The 17,879-nt window shown below is 39.7% G+C and overlaps 1 protein-coding gene across 2 annotated transcripts in view; it reads right to left on the bottom strand.

The window, feature by feature from the left end:
- The window catches only part of NCKAP5 (NCK associated protein 5), a 356,004-nt gene that overhangs the window by 121,990 nt on the left and 216,135 nt on the right, over positions 1 to 17,879 (bottom strand). For both annotated transcript variants that reach the window (XM_072341540.1, XM_072341542.1), the window contains one exon: positions 1,752 to 1,842. In XM_072341540.1, the coding sequence (XP_072197641.1) occupies positions 1,752 to 1,842 (91 nt within the window). The remainder of the gene's footprint in view (positions 1 to 1,751; positions 1,843 to 17,879) is intronic.

Below are 17,879 nucleotides of genomic sequence, written 5' to 3'. Positions count from 1 at the left end.
ATTGCTTTTCATGTTGTTAACTGGGCAAAACTTTCTTGTGATGGACTGAAAATAAACACATGATATTTTACACTAAAGATGCCGTGCTACCACTCTTCTGACTGGCAGGCTACAACAAATGCCTGTGGCCCAAAGAAAGGAAAAAAATAACAAAAAAAAAGAAAACAAACAGAAATCTTTTCTCTTTCCAAAAAACTGTAAGGCAAAGAAAACACGAAGGAAAAGTTCCACATAAATGTACAAATACTGAAATTGGAAAAATCAGTTTCATTCCTCTCTAGGACATCAGTACATACATGAAACTTCTACTTTAAAAAGATCACACAGCAAATAATTTTCTGCTTTTCTCTATTTCCTCTCTTGTGCAAAGTTCAAAAACAAAATCCAAAGAAATTACAACCTAATTCTAGTGTCATCTTACTCTGGTTTCCAAGGGAAAACATCGCAGAGAACAGCTGGTAATAAAATCTTTCATAAACAGTGTATGTTATAAACAGACAAGCAAGGAATCCACCCAAGTCAGAGAATGAAACGAAGTCCATTTCAGAACACCCAGTGTTCTGCTGCAGGAGTGAGCAGGGAACTCAACCAAGAAGAGGGAACTGAGTTTTGGTTTCACATTCCAAAACAGTAGCAAGTAAAGTATAGATGCTTTCATAACCAGTTTCTGAACACGCAATGTTCTATATTACGAGTTCAACAAAAAGTTTAATTCATTCTGAAATTAAATTTTACAGGCTATCATTTTACCATGAAAAAATGATTATTTTGGAAGGTTAACTTAAAAGACTTTTTTTCCCTTCAATCCCAGCTTAAAATGAAAATTCAATTTTAGCAATAAATACTTCTTAATACACATTTTTGTTTAGCTACATGGCTGTATTTTTGCTCCTTCTGTACGAAAGAACTACGGTAACTAAACCTTTTGAGAAGTGTCTTATCAGAAGGGTTGTTACCCTGTACAGACTTTCACACACCACTTCAGCATTTTACATCTTCATAAGAAATGCTTCTTTTGATTTAAAAGATAAAGCATAGAACTGCCTTCAGTAAGTGCTTTTTAAAAGGTCTAATGTGCAGAATATCTGACTAGCTGGGCTGTAGATCATTCCTGTTTCCAGAGACTTTCCACCACCAGAGTCTTCCCACCACCTCAGGTGCACTGCTTCCAGAACACAGCAGTACACTAGAGAAGAGTACAACTCTCCTTTCTCATAAACAGCACAAACTGACCCGGTTCCATACAAAAAGCTCTGAAATTATTGCTTTCTTAAAATCTGTCCTGAGATACTTTCCCTGTACCCCAAGTGAGGCTAATAAAATGCTCTCGCCACAAGCAGTATGAGGAAATTATGCAGCTTGATATGGAAACCTCAAACTCAATAGGAATATGAGCTGATAAAATTATCCATCCTAATGTGAAGGTCAAGTTGTAAAAAGCATCTATGTCTTCTAGGGGTGCTGGAATATATTACTTAAAATAACAAGCACTTCAAGAAAGTCTTCAAAACTAGTTTCACTGTCCCCTGTAAGCTGTGCAAAGTAACAACTGCAGATAATAATGTCAGTAAAAACAAAAAGCCTCTAATTATGGTGAGAGAACATCTGGAAAAATGCAGATGGTATCAGCAACCATTTGTAAGTATTTGTAACAAACAGAGGAAACATCGTCCAACACATCCATCTCAGCAGTGAGACCTGTTTTAAAGAACTTTTCCATCACATGAAAATAGGTAATAAGTCACTACTACCTGATATGCCTTCATGATATTGACAGTTCCTTCTCCATTCTGGCCTGGGGATCCTTGGCTCTGGAGTAGATTTCTCACCGTTTCCTCCATTCTAGAGAATGAAAATATTTATATAAGTCAACTGCATGGAAGGAAATTCAGAGCTGCATTCAGTGTTTTCATTCTTTACAAGAGCCAAACGCATCCATGGCTACCATGAAATTAATATTTAAAGGAAATCCTGGCCTTATAATGTTCTCATACTCCATGTTATGAATAACACATTAAGAGCACTCTTTTATCTCTGAATATGCACAGTAATTAGGCGCACTGTTAAAATCCTACTGTAGCTCAGTTACAAAAATTAAAAGCAAGTATCAGCAGCAAGCTCACCTTGTCAACACTATAACCAAACAACATGATAAAATTACTGTCATTTAGGAACAAAATCAATCAGATTTAAAAAGAAACTGCTGTGTTTTTAGCCAATTGTCAGCTTTGTGCAATTTAGACAGACTGTCAAATACATTACCAGCATTTACTCTCTGATAGGTGTAGCAGTGTGTGCCAGTACATTTGTTTATGGAGGCACAGCTGCTCAATACATTCACCTCTTTGCCCTTTCAAAGGGATGTAAAAAGCAAGTGTTGCGTACAATCTGGTGTTACCATCTCAGGAAAACATAATCAACCTCAGTTCCATCAGTGAAAAGAATGTTTGCACTCTCATTTTGGAAGGTGTTAATGGCTACCATCAAAAGCTGTCTTTGATCTTCCTCCATTCATCCAGCATGGAAGAGCTAAGAAAAGAACTAACCCTCATGAACGATTAAGCTCTACTCCTTCACACAATAGGACCACTGCAGTCACTTAGTGAGGCCAACCAAGGTAAATCATCAGTTAAATGCTACGGGCAGAGTGGATGTCACTGAGAGTGCCTGCATGCCGAGTCCATGGGACCGAAGCAGGTTTCACCTCTGCAAGTATGGGTAAGAAGAGGAAAAAGATCACAAGTCAGAGCAGCAGTGACCGACAAAGCAAGGAAGAAGGAGGCTTTCAAGACAGAAGTTGGAAAAGTGACACGCAGCTGCAGCTCCTCGTGCTTCTCCCTCAACCACGTGCTCACTTTTATGGCACTTCAGCTGTGCAGAAGCAACAGTTTTCCTCACCTCCTTCTTCACATTTTCAGTTCTTTTCCATTGAGGCTGTTCCAGTCTGGAAGACACAGCTGGAAAAACAGCCCAGTTTGGAAGAGGGCTAGCTAAGAAAGGCACAATGCTATGGGCTGTGTGTGAGGTGACATGAGGATTAACACCGTGCACCACATTGCCAGGTAGGCATCAGAACAGCAGCCTTGAAAAACGCTGGTATTCCCAGGCACATCAGGCTGGAAACTGCCTGCTGCTGTTCATTTCTACAGTGCTTGGGGAAACCAGGACTTGTATGCACCATTCTCTGCAAATGCAATTGAGCAGAAGAATTATTCACAGCATATCATTTTTTTTTTTAATATTATTTCTAAGGTAACAACCCAGTGAGACAGCAAATATTAGCTAACTGCTCTGGCGAAAGGCCAACAGCATTATCTTTACAGAAGCTATGTCTGCCTCAAAGCCTTTCTGCTCTTTCAGTCTTATCAGAATGAATGGTGTTGGCTAATTTAGCAATAATATGATGTTTTACTGGGTTTTCTCCTTGCAAGCCAGCCAGCTATGCCGCTTCTTGAGAAGCTGACGCTGTGAAGTATTCATGCTGCCAAGATGCCCACTGACATTTTCCTTATTCGTACAATGGGTTTTTTGTCATTGATGTGCAGACTTCTACATTGCCAGAATGCCCACAGAACACTTGGACCATCTGTTGACCAAATGTGAATAAAAATAAGCCAGCTCTAATCTCTAGTGTAGACAGTGGTGCAGTTTTTCAGTTGCAGATTGCAACCATTTCCGCTCACAGGCTGCCCTTAATCGGACTCCTCTTACACAAAAGAATACATCTTTTTGGTTCATAGTTCATATTTGTTTAGTCCTCACTGACAGATTTACTTTTTTCATACACTTACTATCTTGTTTTTTATGAACTGATGACGTAGTATAATTCTTATTGTAATTACCATGTTTCTATGTATGTTCAGGAAGTATATCCTACGAAACAAAATCAATAATTACAAATCAAAGAACGGGCAGGTTCCACTTTCACTAAAGAGACCTTTTTCCATTTATGTCTAACAGTATAAATGAAAGCGAAGTTTAGTTACATATTATTATCACCAATAAACCAGAATAATCTTGAAAACCTCTGGAATTCAGCAGGTCATTTCACCTTCAATCACATGCAGGCGTTCAGGACAACAGGTCTGTCCTATCTAACTGCCTTACAGTGACAGGCCTGCACATTGCCTCATGTGGCAATTAGAAATACCACTGAGCAGCACATAGATTTCTAAGCAACAGAAGAGAATTTGCAATATGACAAAGCTCTCAGTTAAACACAGTGCAGTCTTCTTGTTTTCTTTGTTGCTATTATTACACTTTTAAAATGCTGACAGTCATGCAGCTGAACCACAGGTATAGCAGACACCGCCTGTGCTGTCATGTCACTATAAAAGCAGCAAGGAGAGAAGCACTGGGTATCCATAGAGCATCCAAAAACAGAAAGAGCAAACCACTTTCTGTCAAATATCAAGTATAAATATGCTTATAGTCAGATTTACCGTGTAGCTCTGATGAACAGTGCTCCTGCAGCTCACAAGCTGCTGCTTCTTCACCAGCACCCCCGTTTGCCATTTTCTAGTTAGGATTGCTTAACCAAACATAGCACGGAGTAATAACTGAGGCTTGCTTCCCATGAATTAGAATCTCTGGAGCCTGAATTAATGGCACATTAATTAACAAGTGATTGTTATATTACAAACTGTAACACTTTCCACAGTGCTAAAGAATACAAAAATTGTTGATACTCTGTAAACTGAACATGAAATATCACCATAGCATGTTTTGCTCCCTGAACTAAGCTTCCAAATTTTGGAAGAAAAACACTTCAGGAAAGGCTATCTCTGATCACCACAGGAGACCTTTCCCCCTTCTGGTAACCACTAAAGTCACCCACTCTTAGTTATGGTTCTAATATGCTGGATAGACTCACTCCAGTATTAAGCACTCACTGATCACAGCTAGCATAGTTATTCCCCACACATGTATTCTGTCTGCTTGCTGGCCGATGCTAGAAAACCTGTTTTGTCAAGGATTCTGTGTGTCTTACATAACTATCAAGCTGTTACAATCTGCAAACTGTCTCTAAATCTCACCATTCTGAGTCTACTTTTTTCAATCACTTTAAGAACATTTATTTCCACCCCCCTCCCCTTTTTTCTTAGCATTAAGTGTCTATTCATCTGAAGTATCTCAGTACCATTAAAATTCCTCTTACATCTATTATTTGAATAGAAAATTGAAGTTTTCTTAAACTGAAGTGTTCCTTTCAATTTATTTAAAAAAAAAAAGAAAGAAAAAGAAAGATTTTCTTCAGGAGAAAACCAAATGAAACCCGTGTTTGAGACAAGCTTTTAAAAGTTTCTTGTCAAAATGCCAGAGCTGAGAAACAGTCCTTCACCAGCCCTAAACCAAGGGTAACGTTCTGAAAGCATTAAACAGAAGAATAAACGAGGCACTTTGAGACTAGAATCTGTTCATGGAATACAAGAGTTTAAGGAACATAAAATATTAATGTTACTGTGGGAAGCACTATCAGGTTTTCATCCAGAATATTATCTGCAGTCGTGATCATCAGTGTTCAAGAGCGGCTCACTCAAAGCATCTGGTGAAAAGCAGCTCAGAGGTTGTTTGCAGGAACCAAGAACCTGTGTCATGAGATGGAAGAATGGATCGTCCTGAACCTCACAGAGCAAGGGCCTACCATGGCGTGACTTCCACAAATGAATCAGTGTGAAAAAGTAAATGGGAAAGTAGACTGCATCAACCTAAGGTCAATGACTGATAAAACAAAACAGAAGTTTAGTGGTTTGAAACACTTACAGATACGGTTAGGCATAAGTTAGAATCTATTTAATCTCTGAACAGACACTGAGACTCTGAAGCTGTTCTGCCAGGCACAGTAATGGGATGGGAAACCTAAACAGCTTTAAGACAGTTGAGCAGTTTATGAAATTAATTAGATAACAGGGTCAACAGCTGAAGAGTTGAATTTGTGATTCAAAGGTCCTCACCTCCTGTAGAAAAATCAGTCATTCCTACATTTTAAACATGTAATTTGTCCAGTGCTGCTGAGAGAATATCAGGAAATCAATCAAACTGCAACGTGTAGCATTTATTTTGGCTGTTTTACTGCATGTTTTCAGGCATGAAGGCTGAGGGAATCACTGAAAAAGAGGAAACATTGCTCCCTGGCTGTGGAGCTGCACAGTGGCCATGGATGCTCAGGCCTTCCCTGTATTGTTTCTGCAGCTTGGAACTCACCCAGAAGCCAGGACCTGCCTGCAAGGACCACTGCGCTATAGGATACTTGCTTGTTAAGATTCTTGATGGTTTCTGACAGCTGTGCCACCTCCATCTCCAGCCTGACCCGGCTGCTGACATCTCTCACAGTTTGCCACAGTAATTTCACATGTAGGGGATTGTATCTGACCAACTCTTCACTGTACAGTATATGTCTTTATGTCCTGTTTCACTGCAGCTGAAACTCCTCTTCTCTACCCTGCAGCAAATCCCTTAGAGGTGTTTGATCTCTCCAGAACTAAAATCTTTCCTTGACAAAGCAAGCTTTCTTTGAAATAAAGTTTTTCCATAAATCCTGATCTTCCCACCCCCTTCTAGCACAGGGGCTGCACACTGAATATTTTTTGCTCTTTTCAGCAGCATCCATGCAGCCCTTTTTACACCTCTCCCTTCAAGGGACAGGTAGCACGTACTTGTTCCTGCTCCAGAAAGTGCATGACAGTTCAACCCCTTCTCCTGTGACCTAATTCCTCCAGTATCTCTGCAGGCTGGCAGCTGCCTTTTGCTAGGTGCTATCACCTCTTCTTTTCATCACCCTCAAGCTGAGGCGGCAGTATTTGGTGGTTATTTCAAAGTCACGTCGCAAGAACCCCTTCAACTTCATGCTGACTTACAGCCTTACAGAAACGTGTCCAAAGCATTCTGCAGACACTGCAGCAGCTGAGGTTTGCATTTCAGTCTTTTCCACTTTCCTGTGTCATGCAGCAGGCACATGGCTCTTCTGAAAGCCTTAGAGAAAAATATCAGTAACAGTTCCTTCTGCATCTTCAGCTTAACTTAGTTCGATGTACTTTAAATTCTCAAGTGGGTATTTTCTTCCAGCTCCCGCCTGCACAACACTGATGCTTCCTGCCTCTCTCCTGGGCCATCTCCAGCTCAAGTCTCTTCATTCCTATTTTAAGTTAGAGCCTCCCTGGAGATGTGGCCTGGGTTTCAGGTCCTTGAGCTCTTTGGCTCTTTGTACAGACTGACCATGGACTAAGGAACAAGTTCCCATGATTTCTCAGCTTTCAGCCTCTTCCAGGCCCTTCCCTACAGCCCTGAGCACACCCAGGAGCTGGGAACCAGGTGGCATTTTCACCAGCTGGGCTCTGGTTGTCTCTTTGCAGGCTGCAATCTGTTACGCTTTGTGGCAGACTGCTGTGTTCCTGTCCAACCTTCCAGCCCTCTCTCAAACCCACAATACAACAGAACAAAGCTTCTCTCCGACAGCTCTCAAACAAATTTGTTTGCTCACTCATGTACAGTTTCCAACTGGACTTGTATCACCTCCAGATGAGGCTGCCTGCTCTCCCCAGCTATCTCTTGACCTGGGGCACATCTCTGTACTGAGGTGACTGCCAGCTATGCCTACAGCCCCAAAAACCTTGGCCCTCCTATGGATGCTCTGGAGATACCAGGCAGATGTGATCTCTCCTTCCTGGGCCTCTGTCTGGCCCTGTTGCTCCCAGGGAACCTGCAGCACAGTGTCAGAGCATTGCCTTGAATGGGCCAGGCTACCTGCCTGGAGGCTTACAGCAGCTTTTCCAAATAATTGAGGTACTGAAAATGGATTTTATAAAAAGCAAAGAGAGAAGTAAAAAAAAAAACAAAAACATGATAAACTTGAAGGAGAGCTGACAGATGGGAAACGTTGAGGCTCTAAACCCCATGGGGTTTTCTCTGCATTTTCAGTTCTGCTTAAGATACGACACTGGTACATGCCTTAGAGCAGAGTGCTAGGCAAAGCCTACAGAATGCTCAATATCCAGCCTAAGGACTTCAGTCAGAAAATGAAGCAATATCCTCTACAGCAACAGAAAGACATATATAATGCATGAGTTATGTTCATACAGTCTGCTCTCAGTAAGGGTATTCCTCAGTTCACAAATACTAGAGAAATCCTCCTCCTGCAGCACCAGCTCAGCCTGTTCCCCAGCCCAGCCTCTGGGCAGCCAGCTCAGCCCTGTGGCATTTCTTTGTGGGAGATCCAAACTGCATAAGCTGATGCTAAACCATTCTTCTGAAAATACACTCAAAACCTATTCAAACTTCTGCCTGCGATTCATGATACCTACAGAGCAGCTACACATATAAAGATATTGAAGCACTTTGTGCGAGATGAAGACAACTATTGCAAGGCCATGCCAGAATGGAATAGGTCTCAATCCTTACTAACAAGGGGAGATGGACTCTTCCTTCAAAAGGAAAACCTCATCAGTTGCTCCTTCCGGTAGACCATCTCACCATTTGAAAATCACATGGAACTGAAGCACTGAGCACGGCACTTATTTAGTTAAACCAGTTTATGACTGAACCCAATGGAAATTATCAAGGTATCCTTAAAATCATACATGTGTATTGAGCCTCAGATAAGTTGGGTAGCGTTTTGAAATATCTCAGCTTTGGCATAAAGCTGCTCCCACAGAAGTCTGAACTCCATTATCGCGCAATGGCAGAGCTGACATTCTCTGAAACTGCTCTAACGACTGTCTGAGCCAGGAAATGTTGGAAATGTTTCCACCGTCTCTTTCAGCCATACAGATTTCACTCATTAAACATACCTAGAGCAAAAAGTTTCTGAGCTGCAATAGAAACCAGTGGTAATGTTTATTTCTGCGTTGCCAGATAGACAAATGCCATATGGACTGTATGGGTGTCTTCCATCACCAGTCCCATGTAAGATTTTGTAAGCTACAGGCATGGAGGAGGATTAAACAAAATACAGTCCAAGACTAAGCCTCACAGAAAAGCTTCTTACAGGCAATGGAAAGGATTTCTCAAACATTAGACTGTCTCTCCTACAATTCCTCAGTAACACTTTTAGAACCCTAAGAGAGGAGATATTTTCATTAGTTATAAGTGGATAGAAACAGACACATAGAGAAAGCTAATTCTCATGTCAGCTTAAACATATGCTCCTAAGTTAAAAATTTATTCACAGTGGAGGCAGCAGAAATAGTTGCAATGTTTCAGCACATCCAAAAGCATCTGAAAAATTACATGAAACTGCACAACCAGACCGCAAGTATTTCTAATCTGAAGTAATGACTTTTTACGCCTCCTCGTTCCCCTTGTCTATATTTTAAGCAATTATTTGGTTTTCCATATTTGCAAATATACAGGTAGGTGGATGGCTTTATCTACCTGCTCTGCCAAGCACATACTTAATTTTGTACATATGAGCACCCTGATACAGACAAACTGCCTGCTTTAAAGTACCTGTGAGTATGTAAGGCCACTCAAAACAAGAAAGTTTTGGGGTGGTACCAAACCCTTCGTTGTGTTGATGTAGCTATGTGAATTTATTTGTGTTTTCCATTAATAATACAGAAGATGTGAGAAGGGAGGCAGCTTTTGTGGGGTTGGAGCAGAAGCAGTTCCATCATAATTCACACGATTGGGAAATCCATTGCAACAGATATTTTCCCATTAGCAAACAACCAGAGTAAAAATCCAAGGATGATCTATCACAAAGCGGAGTTTGTTTCTGCAACTGACAGACCAGATTAGCTTTAATTATCATAACTCACCATGTGCTAATAAACACGGTTATTCTATTAGGAAGATCAGTGAAGTGAGTCCTCATCCCAGGATATACCAAAACTCTGTCCATAAGAGCTCTGAGGTTCACAGCCGTTGTGCCATGATTATGCAGGTTAACACAACATACCACACTGATATCTTACAGGTGAATAGAAAGGCACAGCAAGGTTAAACAACACAGCTAATATCTGCATTAGAATCCAGGGCACCAACTGCTAACTGTGCTGGTCTGAACAGCAGGTGACACTCTGTCTACTTCATATTGTTCTGTGATATGACAATAAATCTTAAGCTCCTTCCATCAGCAATTTGAGCTCTGTGTCTTACAAAGTTTTGAGCAACTTCAAATAAGTTGGCAGTTTTCCTCTCTCTTTACTAACATGTTAATATTTCACCCATTTCAATGAATAGCTTATGCTCGTGCACACATAACCTTAAACAAGCCATTCAATCTGGAATGAAGCATGGCACCAAATACTTCGTTCTGTCTTTTTAACCATCCTGACATTTCTACTCTTCTACATCAAAATGAAACCTGGAGGATTCATGGAGCCATATAAACAGACATTTATATCTCACCACTCTACAGTTGTTTAGCAATTAAAAAAATGCAAAATGTTTAGAATATGTAATTCTTTTGATTAAGTAGCTAAAGAGCATGCACATTATTGCCGTGCAGAAAGATATAAATTCTTTTGATTAAATGACTATTAAATATGCATACTGTTAAAGCTGTTCCTGAAGTTCCATTATATTTAGTTCTGTGCAACATGCCCCAGTGCCTTTAGAGCCAAGGGCTGGAAAATTTACTAAATTCTTGCGCTATTTTTCCCCTTAAAAATTATTTGTGAGTTTAATGCCTGTAAAAAAAAAATAAATCTATCTACTATGGAGCAAATTGGGGTCTAAATAAATAAAGACTGAAGGGACCACTCCTGGTTTGGGTTCAGTACTCTACAACTTAGGTTAAAAACTCAAAACCACAAGAGAAGCACCAGCCATTTCCTGACATTGCACCACCTACTGCAAAGGGACAAAGGCCAGACTCCTGCAGTTGTTAAATCCCCAAGTGCATCAGCAAACATTCCCACTTTCAACTGAGATATTCCCAAAATGGATCAGCTCAGATGTTCACAAAAACAAAGAAGAGCAAGAATCAACACAACAGCAGGAAACACCAATTGCTTACTGGTTATAGATTTCTGAGTCGTGGCTACATTGTAGAAGGGCCTAAACAATAAATAGATGGTTGGAATTATGGCCTCTAAGAGCTTAATTACCTGTGTCATTAGGTAGTGGTAGTCTCTCTAAAATGAGACTGACTGCTCTTCTACAACTAAGCAGTTGATAATGAGGTAATAAAAAATACATGACAACATACAGAGAACAGGGCTGAAATAGTGTCATACAGAGCATCATTTGCTTTGATGCCAATGAACAAGTGGGGCTGAATTAAAACATTTGCAAACTGTTCACAAAAGAAATAGAAAGGACTTAGAAATATTTGGCCATTAATCACTTTCAGTGTTCTTCCTTGCTAGATGTGCAATACTTATGAAAGCCAAGCAGATAAGAATATCAAGGTGTGAATAAGTTGTAAGAAGAATGAGTAGCAGCTGCATTTTAAAATAAAGGGAAAAAAAGAAAAAAGTAGGGACACTTATGCCTCTATGTTAAGTGCCATAAAGTACTTTCTGAATCTTTCTGAATGTATTACACTGTCACAGCTATTATCCACTGCATGAAGCAACAACAGGGAACAAAAGCGAAATCACACATGCTCGAAATGCCAAATTCTACACTATTGAAACTCACTCCTTTAAATTGCATTCTCTTGGAGCCTAATTGAATAAAAATGGGAAAAATCAGTTGTGTTTCTTGCATATAGTTTGTTCTGAAACATGCAGAAAGGACGCTGGATCTTTCATGTTCACATGCGCTCCCGATTTCCTCTTTCAGAAGTTATTTCCCTGGTAGCAGACCCAGGGTCTGGAATCCCTCTTGCTTCTAAGTTCAGGAGGAAGAATGTATGATGCCAGCAACCAGATGAGAAGACGAAGGGTCACTTTAGAAGGATGGCAACTGTCAATATGGATATAATAGTAACAGGAATATAAGGTCGAGTAAAGGGATGTGGAAAAGCATAACCTGTGACTTTGGTCCTCAAAGGAGAGCAACTGGACAAACTAAGATTTGGTTAGAAGAGAGAAGGGAATGTACAAACAGATGAAGTTTTGAGAAAGTCTCTTAAGGAGTGATGGAAAGGAAGATCCTTATGTCTTGTGTAAGGATCACAAGTAAAGAGAACAACAGAGTAAACGATGTTAAGAGAATTTTAGAGAGAGGAAGAAAAATGCAAATGTAAGCAAAATGTAAGGAAACAGAGCAGAGCGGGTAAAAAGAAAGGAAAAGGTAAATATAAAAAGGAGAACATCTAGACATCTCAAAGTTGAAAACATTCAATTATTGGCACTGTACTGGAATTTCAAGTGCAGAAACAGGAGAGCTGTTTGCAGGGACTTCCAACAGAATATCATTTAAGAAGGATTTAGAGAAGGATTTTTAGTCTAACTATAGCCCTAAATGGACAATAACAACATCACTCCCTCCCCTCCTGCTCAAGCACTCATTCTTTAATCATCTATCTTCAGCGCAGCACGGGATGCGTTTTAAAACTGCTTGGCAGGATTTTAGCCATGCAGCTCCCATTGTGTTTAATGGGGATCCTGTGAACAGAGCTCTGTACAAGGCTTTCAAAATGCACTCCAAAAATCTCTAAATAATGCACCAGTTGAACATTACCCTGTTTACTTCTCATGACACACAACTAAAGTGAAACTAAGGTTAGGTCTTTTATATGAGTAGTATTCATAAGGGAGCTCATCAGTGTTTCCTGTTGGGCCATTTTGCTTCTCTATTAATATTTTGCATGACTATTTAGGATTTCCTTTTTCCATAGTATCTAAACCGACTGGTAAAACTCAAAATCAGCCACATTTGCTTCAGAAAGGAAGATCCAACTGTTAACACATCTGCCTGAGATTTGAGAAGCACTTCTTTAAGACTCCTTGCTGTGACAGGATACCTCTGTGGCTTTGTTTCAGATTTTCCTCTGAAAATTGATTTAACAGTTTCTACCCCATAATGGCTTTATGATGATAATAAACATCAGTGAAGCATTAATCAAAGATTCATCAGACACAGCAAAGAAAGAACGCTCCAATATTCATCTCTTCTCTCCCTTCAAGAGGAGGCCTGTCTCTATGATCAGGTCTGAGATAATATGAAAGTTTTGAGAAATGACCCCCTGCGCTCTACAAAGTAAATACTTGGGCTTCTGTGCTTTCACCTTTCAGAGGCAGCATTCGAAATAAACCCGTGAAGATGCAATTTTAATTAACTTCCTCGCACCCAGACAGTGGATTGTATCCCATCATGCTTTGCAATGTGATCCTTTAAATAGCCTCAGCTACATAAAAAGCTTCAGGTATTTCAGTTTCAGGGGACAGATCTTCAACCTCTGCAAAGCAGAACATAATTATTGAAGAGAAAAGAAGACTGGCACATTCATTAGTTAATAGTTTATTCAAAGAACAGCAATGAGACAACATACAGAACCTACATTTCTGGCTTTGGAAATTAAGATGAGATGTATTAATACCTACAGCTCACTATAAACTTTTATTACCTGTCCCATGCAACTTTTGCTACCATGGAAGTGATACAAGTACTTGTGCTTAGATAACTCAAAAAAATAGAGCTCAGCAAATACAATTCTTCAGCCATGAACTGACTGGGCACTTTTTTCCTACTCTTACTCAACAGATATTGGACATAAATGTCTGCCATTAAAATCTGGATAAATACCCGTAACACAAGAAATTCAGCCTTTTGCAAGATTCTGAGTTTGTTAAGGGAATGCAGAGAAATGAGATGACTAGCAACTACATGTACCAGCTTCAAACTGCACTAGCATGAATTATTGCAAATCGAAGAACTTTGGGTTACAGTTCATTTCACAGAATCAGAGTCTTTATGTCTTAAGTGGAAAAAGAGCATGAATTTTAGCTAATCTGGTGGAAACAAAGCTTCATAAGCCTGATACACTAAGAAATAATTTAGTAGTTCTCCTGAGGGACATTTTCCCCTTCTAAGCAAGAATCAACACAAATAAAAAGATCCTTCTGAATCCTTAATTAAACAACAAAAAAAGCTGTAAGAAAACAATCATTATCTTATAATACACCATTACAAGGCAGGAGACCCAATTTAGATATCAGTGTTCATGAGGGGAAAGGGCAATAACAATAAAAAAGCTGAAAAGCCCATGAAATGGAGGCTGGGTTGGGCACATGGGGAATGAGATAAGCACAGAACATCAGCGCTCAGAGCCACAGCTCCAGAATCTCCGTTTGTTCTTCAGAAAGGAAGGACATTTTACATTCATCACAAGCAAAAACTGATCACAGGGTGGATAATCTTGTGCATGACAGTTGATTCTATTAACATGAGAAAAAGCTATGTCAGGTCCCTCCTGCACCTGGTAGGCAGGGAGGATGTGACTCCAGGCTAATTAAATAAATGCAATACAACCTGTATATGTAGGAGACCTCTTAAGAGTCCAGCTCATGATAGAACAAGAAGAGAAAAGTCTTAAATCTGCTTAAAAATAGCACTCAGATCAGATAGAGCATTTCTGTTTGTGCAGCAGAGCCACACAAGCGAAGTGCTCTCAGTGCAGTCCTACCTGCTAGCTCTCTTCATAGCAAAGACAATTGGAGCAAGTAATGCCATCCTGCAGAAAATCTAAACTAGGATTGACTGTAAAATGAAACTGAAACAGAATTACCTTACATCATCCACATTCACGTTATTTTTTAAAATAACTGCTACAAAGGTAATTTCTATATTCTCTGTTATTTGTGTGTTTTATTAGTATTCTCTAAACAACATTTCCATTCCAAGATCATTAGAAAATAAAGATGCTGACAGTATTTTTATTAGCACAGTGCTAGCACCGTACTTTTTTTTACCTTTGTTAAGCTCACTGGTAATGAGTCATTTCAAAGAAATTTCAGATTAATAAAAGGAACGGTAATATATTTTCTTTAATCTTCATTATCCCAAACCCACATTTGCTGTTCATGCTACAAAGCACATTGTATGCTTTGAGAAATCCCTTGGCCTGCTATCCACACTGTTTGGAATGGTAAAAATTATAAATCCAACAATATTTGGAAATCAGAAGGACTCTGTTAACTCATCCTGCAATAAAGGCCACATCCATATGTAAAACATGGGCTTCATCGTTTTGGCATTTACATTAGTCTAGAGGGAGGAAGGGAGCCAAATCTATCTCGGTGGGCCGATCAATTCCAGCATCTGACTCCTAACATTGTTTAAAAAGGACAAATCTTTTAAAATTTGAGTAAATACATCTTGATTTTATAGGTTACAACCTCATGTCCTTGACCAAGTGGAAACTTCCAACATTTAAAACTCATCTGGGAGCAGATCTTTCAGTTTATCACTGAAAGAAAATAATAAAGAAAAAAGCTATTGTATCTGCATATAAAATGACCGCTTAACCATCTACCTGCTATTGGCATCCCAGGCTGCTGTTACAGGAGTTGTTTTAATAATGCAACCACATTTCAAACTTGCTTTGTAATAAACAAGTCTTCAATTGTCAATATAAAAATCAGATATTTCTATGTGGTTCAGAATATCTCATGATAAAAAAAAGGACATTTAATATTCCTTTATTCATGTAAATTAATTCACCACAATGACAGTGAAGAAGTCAAACATAATTCTGAATTGTTCTAAATGTCAAGATGTAATGGTGGAAATCTGTGCTTAAAGAGCACCTAACACTTACATGATCATACACCTACTGCAGTAGGTTTTCAATACTGGCAAGCAGATGGCACACTGCAGTTTGAGTCTACCTTTAACAAACACGGGTTTCATATAAATGAACTTGGAAAGTAAACCCTGGGAAACCAAAGACATTTTAACAAGCCACATGTTGGGCAACCAAGAACTAAGACATTCGAAGCCATGCAGCACTTACTACACCGTGCTTTGTCCTAAAAGCTTTCATAATAAAAATAAAAGGCACAGTACAAGTGAGGTATCTTGCCTATAGTCAGTCAGTCGAGGGCTCAAGCTTTCATTCAGATTTCTGTGACAGAAATGCCTGGCTGGGTCAATAATTTAGTCAAGAACAAAACACAACAGCCTGGGTTGGCCCTTCATCACCAAACTGCACCAATGACACTTTCCCCCTATTTTCTATAGTAATTTAAAGGCATTCTTTATTATCTTAGTCTTTTGTGTAGATACAACATGAACTCCCTGATTTGCTTTAATCTTCACTCCAACTTCTGAACAGTTAAAGTGTAATGTCAGGTTGAAGTAAACGGTTTTCCTGTATAAGCAGTGTATTGTTTTTTCTATTGCTTCTTCTAGTACATGGACAGTACATGCAGAACAGAATCAGAAATAAAAATCAAATAGAAGTTAGTTATTTGTATTGTCTTAGCAAGGCCTCCATACAGGCAAAGATTAAATCACAATACAAGGGAAATGCACATATAGTACTACAGGGAAGTTAACAACAAAGAGGAAGATTGGAAGATTTATTTTCATAAAGTTTAGAGCTTTTTTTTTTTTAATCAATTAAATTTGCAAGTAATAAAGCCAGGCACATGCATGGCTGGTTATTTACCCGGTGAAGATTTACCTCAGCCAGAGCAAACAGGCTATCATTACACAGAAGGAAGAAAAGCTATGGATGGATACGAGCTGCACCAGCAGATTTAACTGCCGGAGTATTCCCAGAGCTATTATATCTGTCATGCTCTGCATTCAACTTGTATGGCTGAATTTACTCCCGAGAGTTTGTTTTTAGCTGAGAAATCACTCAGATTCGATGAAAGACAGCAATATAAAACCTGGACACAGAGGAAATATCTACCAAAAGGGCGTCTGGTCTTTAACACTAAGTCAGACTGACAGAGTCATTCCTTACGCTGAGCTGCTCACAGTGTCCACCCTGGACACAGAATCAGAGCACTTAACAATGTAGCACTTGTGCACCTCCTCTGAGTTGCTGATGGATGCTGCTAGGTCACTGTAAGCTGAAGTCCAAGCGTGACTTTGGGCTTCAAAACAGGTTTCCAGCTTTCCTCGGGAAGAAAAAACTCCATGCTAGAATTCAGAGGCTGCTGGACAAAAAGGCAACACTTAGCATTACACTGCACCTGCAGCTTTAAAGGCGTGCCTTATCACATATGTGTGAAAAGCAGAGAGGTAAAGTGAAGATACTGCCTGGTTCAGCTTTGTGATCATTGATCAGTGCTTAGAAATGCACTTACTATTTTTATTATTAAATAATCTACTAGTGGTACCTTTGTTATTTTGAAGTTTCACTGCCATTCTGACTGAACACTATTTACACTGCTTACTATTTAAAGTATTCCTTCCAGTACTTGAAAGGAGCATATAAACAGGAGGGGGAATGGCTGCTTACAAGGCTGGATAGTGATAGAACAAGGGGGAATGGTTTTAAGCTGAGACAGGGGAGTTTTGGGTTAGACATTAGGAGGAAGTTTTTCACACAAAGGATGGTGACGCACTGGAACAGGTTGCCCAAGCAGGCTGTGGATGCCCCATCCCTGCAGGCATTCAAGGCCAGGCTGGATGTGGCTCTGGGCAGCCTGGACTGGTGGTTGACAGCCCTGCACATAGCACGGGGGTTGAAACCAGATGATCATTGTGGTCCTTTTCAACCCAGGCCGCTCTATGATACTATGATGCACACGATTACATGTGCATTTTATCAGTTTGGCTCCACTGCTCCCCTCTTCATGTCCCACTTTTCGATTCTTTTGGAAGCTCAGTGCCTGCACTGCATGGCTACAACTCAGTGCTGCTATTGCTGCACATATGACAGGCAGATTTAATTTACTCAAATACTGAGCTAACCTGAATTTTAAGATGAGCTTAATATTTAAAGGAAAAAAACAGCAAAGAAGAAAGAATTACCAAGAATTTCATTTCAGAAATTCTGCTGGACAGTTTTCCTTAAATATTTTGACTGCCTT

Source organism: Excalfactoria chinensis, chromosome 7, assembly GCF_039878825.1.
Source record: "Excalfactoria chinensis isolate bCotChi1 chromosome 7, bCotChi1.hap2, whole genome shotgun sequence".
Classification (NCBI taxonomy): domain Eukaryota; kingdom Metazoa; phylum Chordata; class Aves; order Galliformes; family Phasianidae; genus Excalfactoria; species Excalfactoria chinensis.
This window is presented reverse-complemented; position numbering and strand designations above follow the sequence as displayed.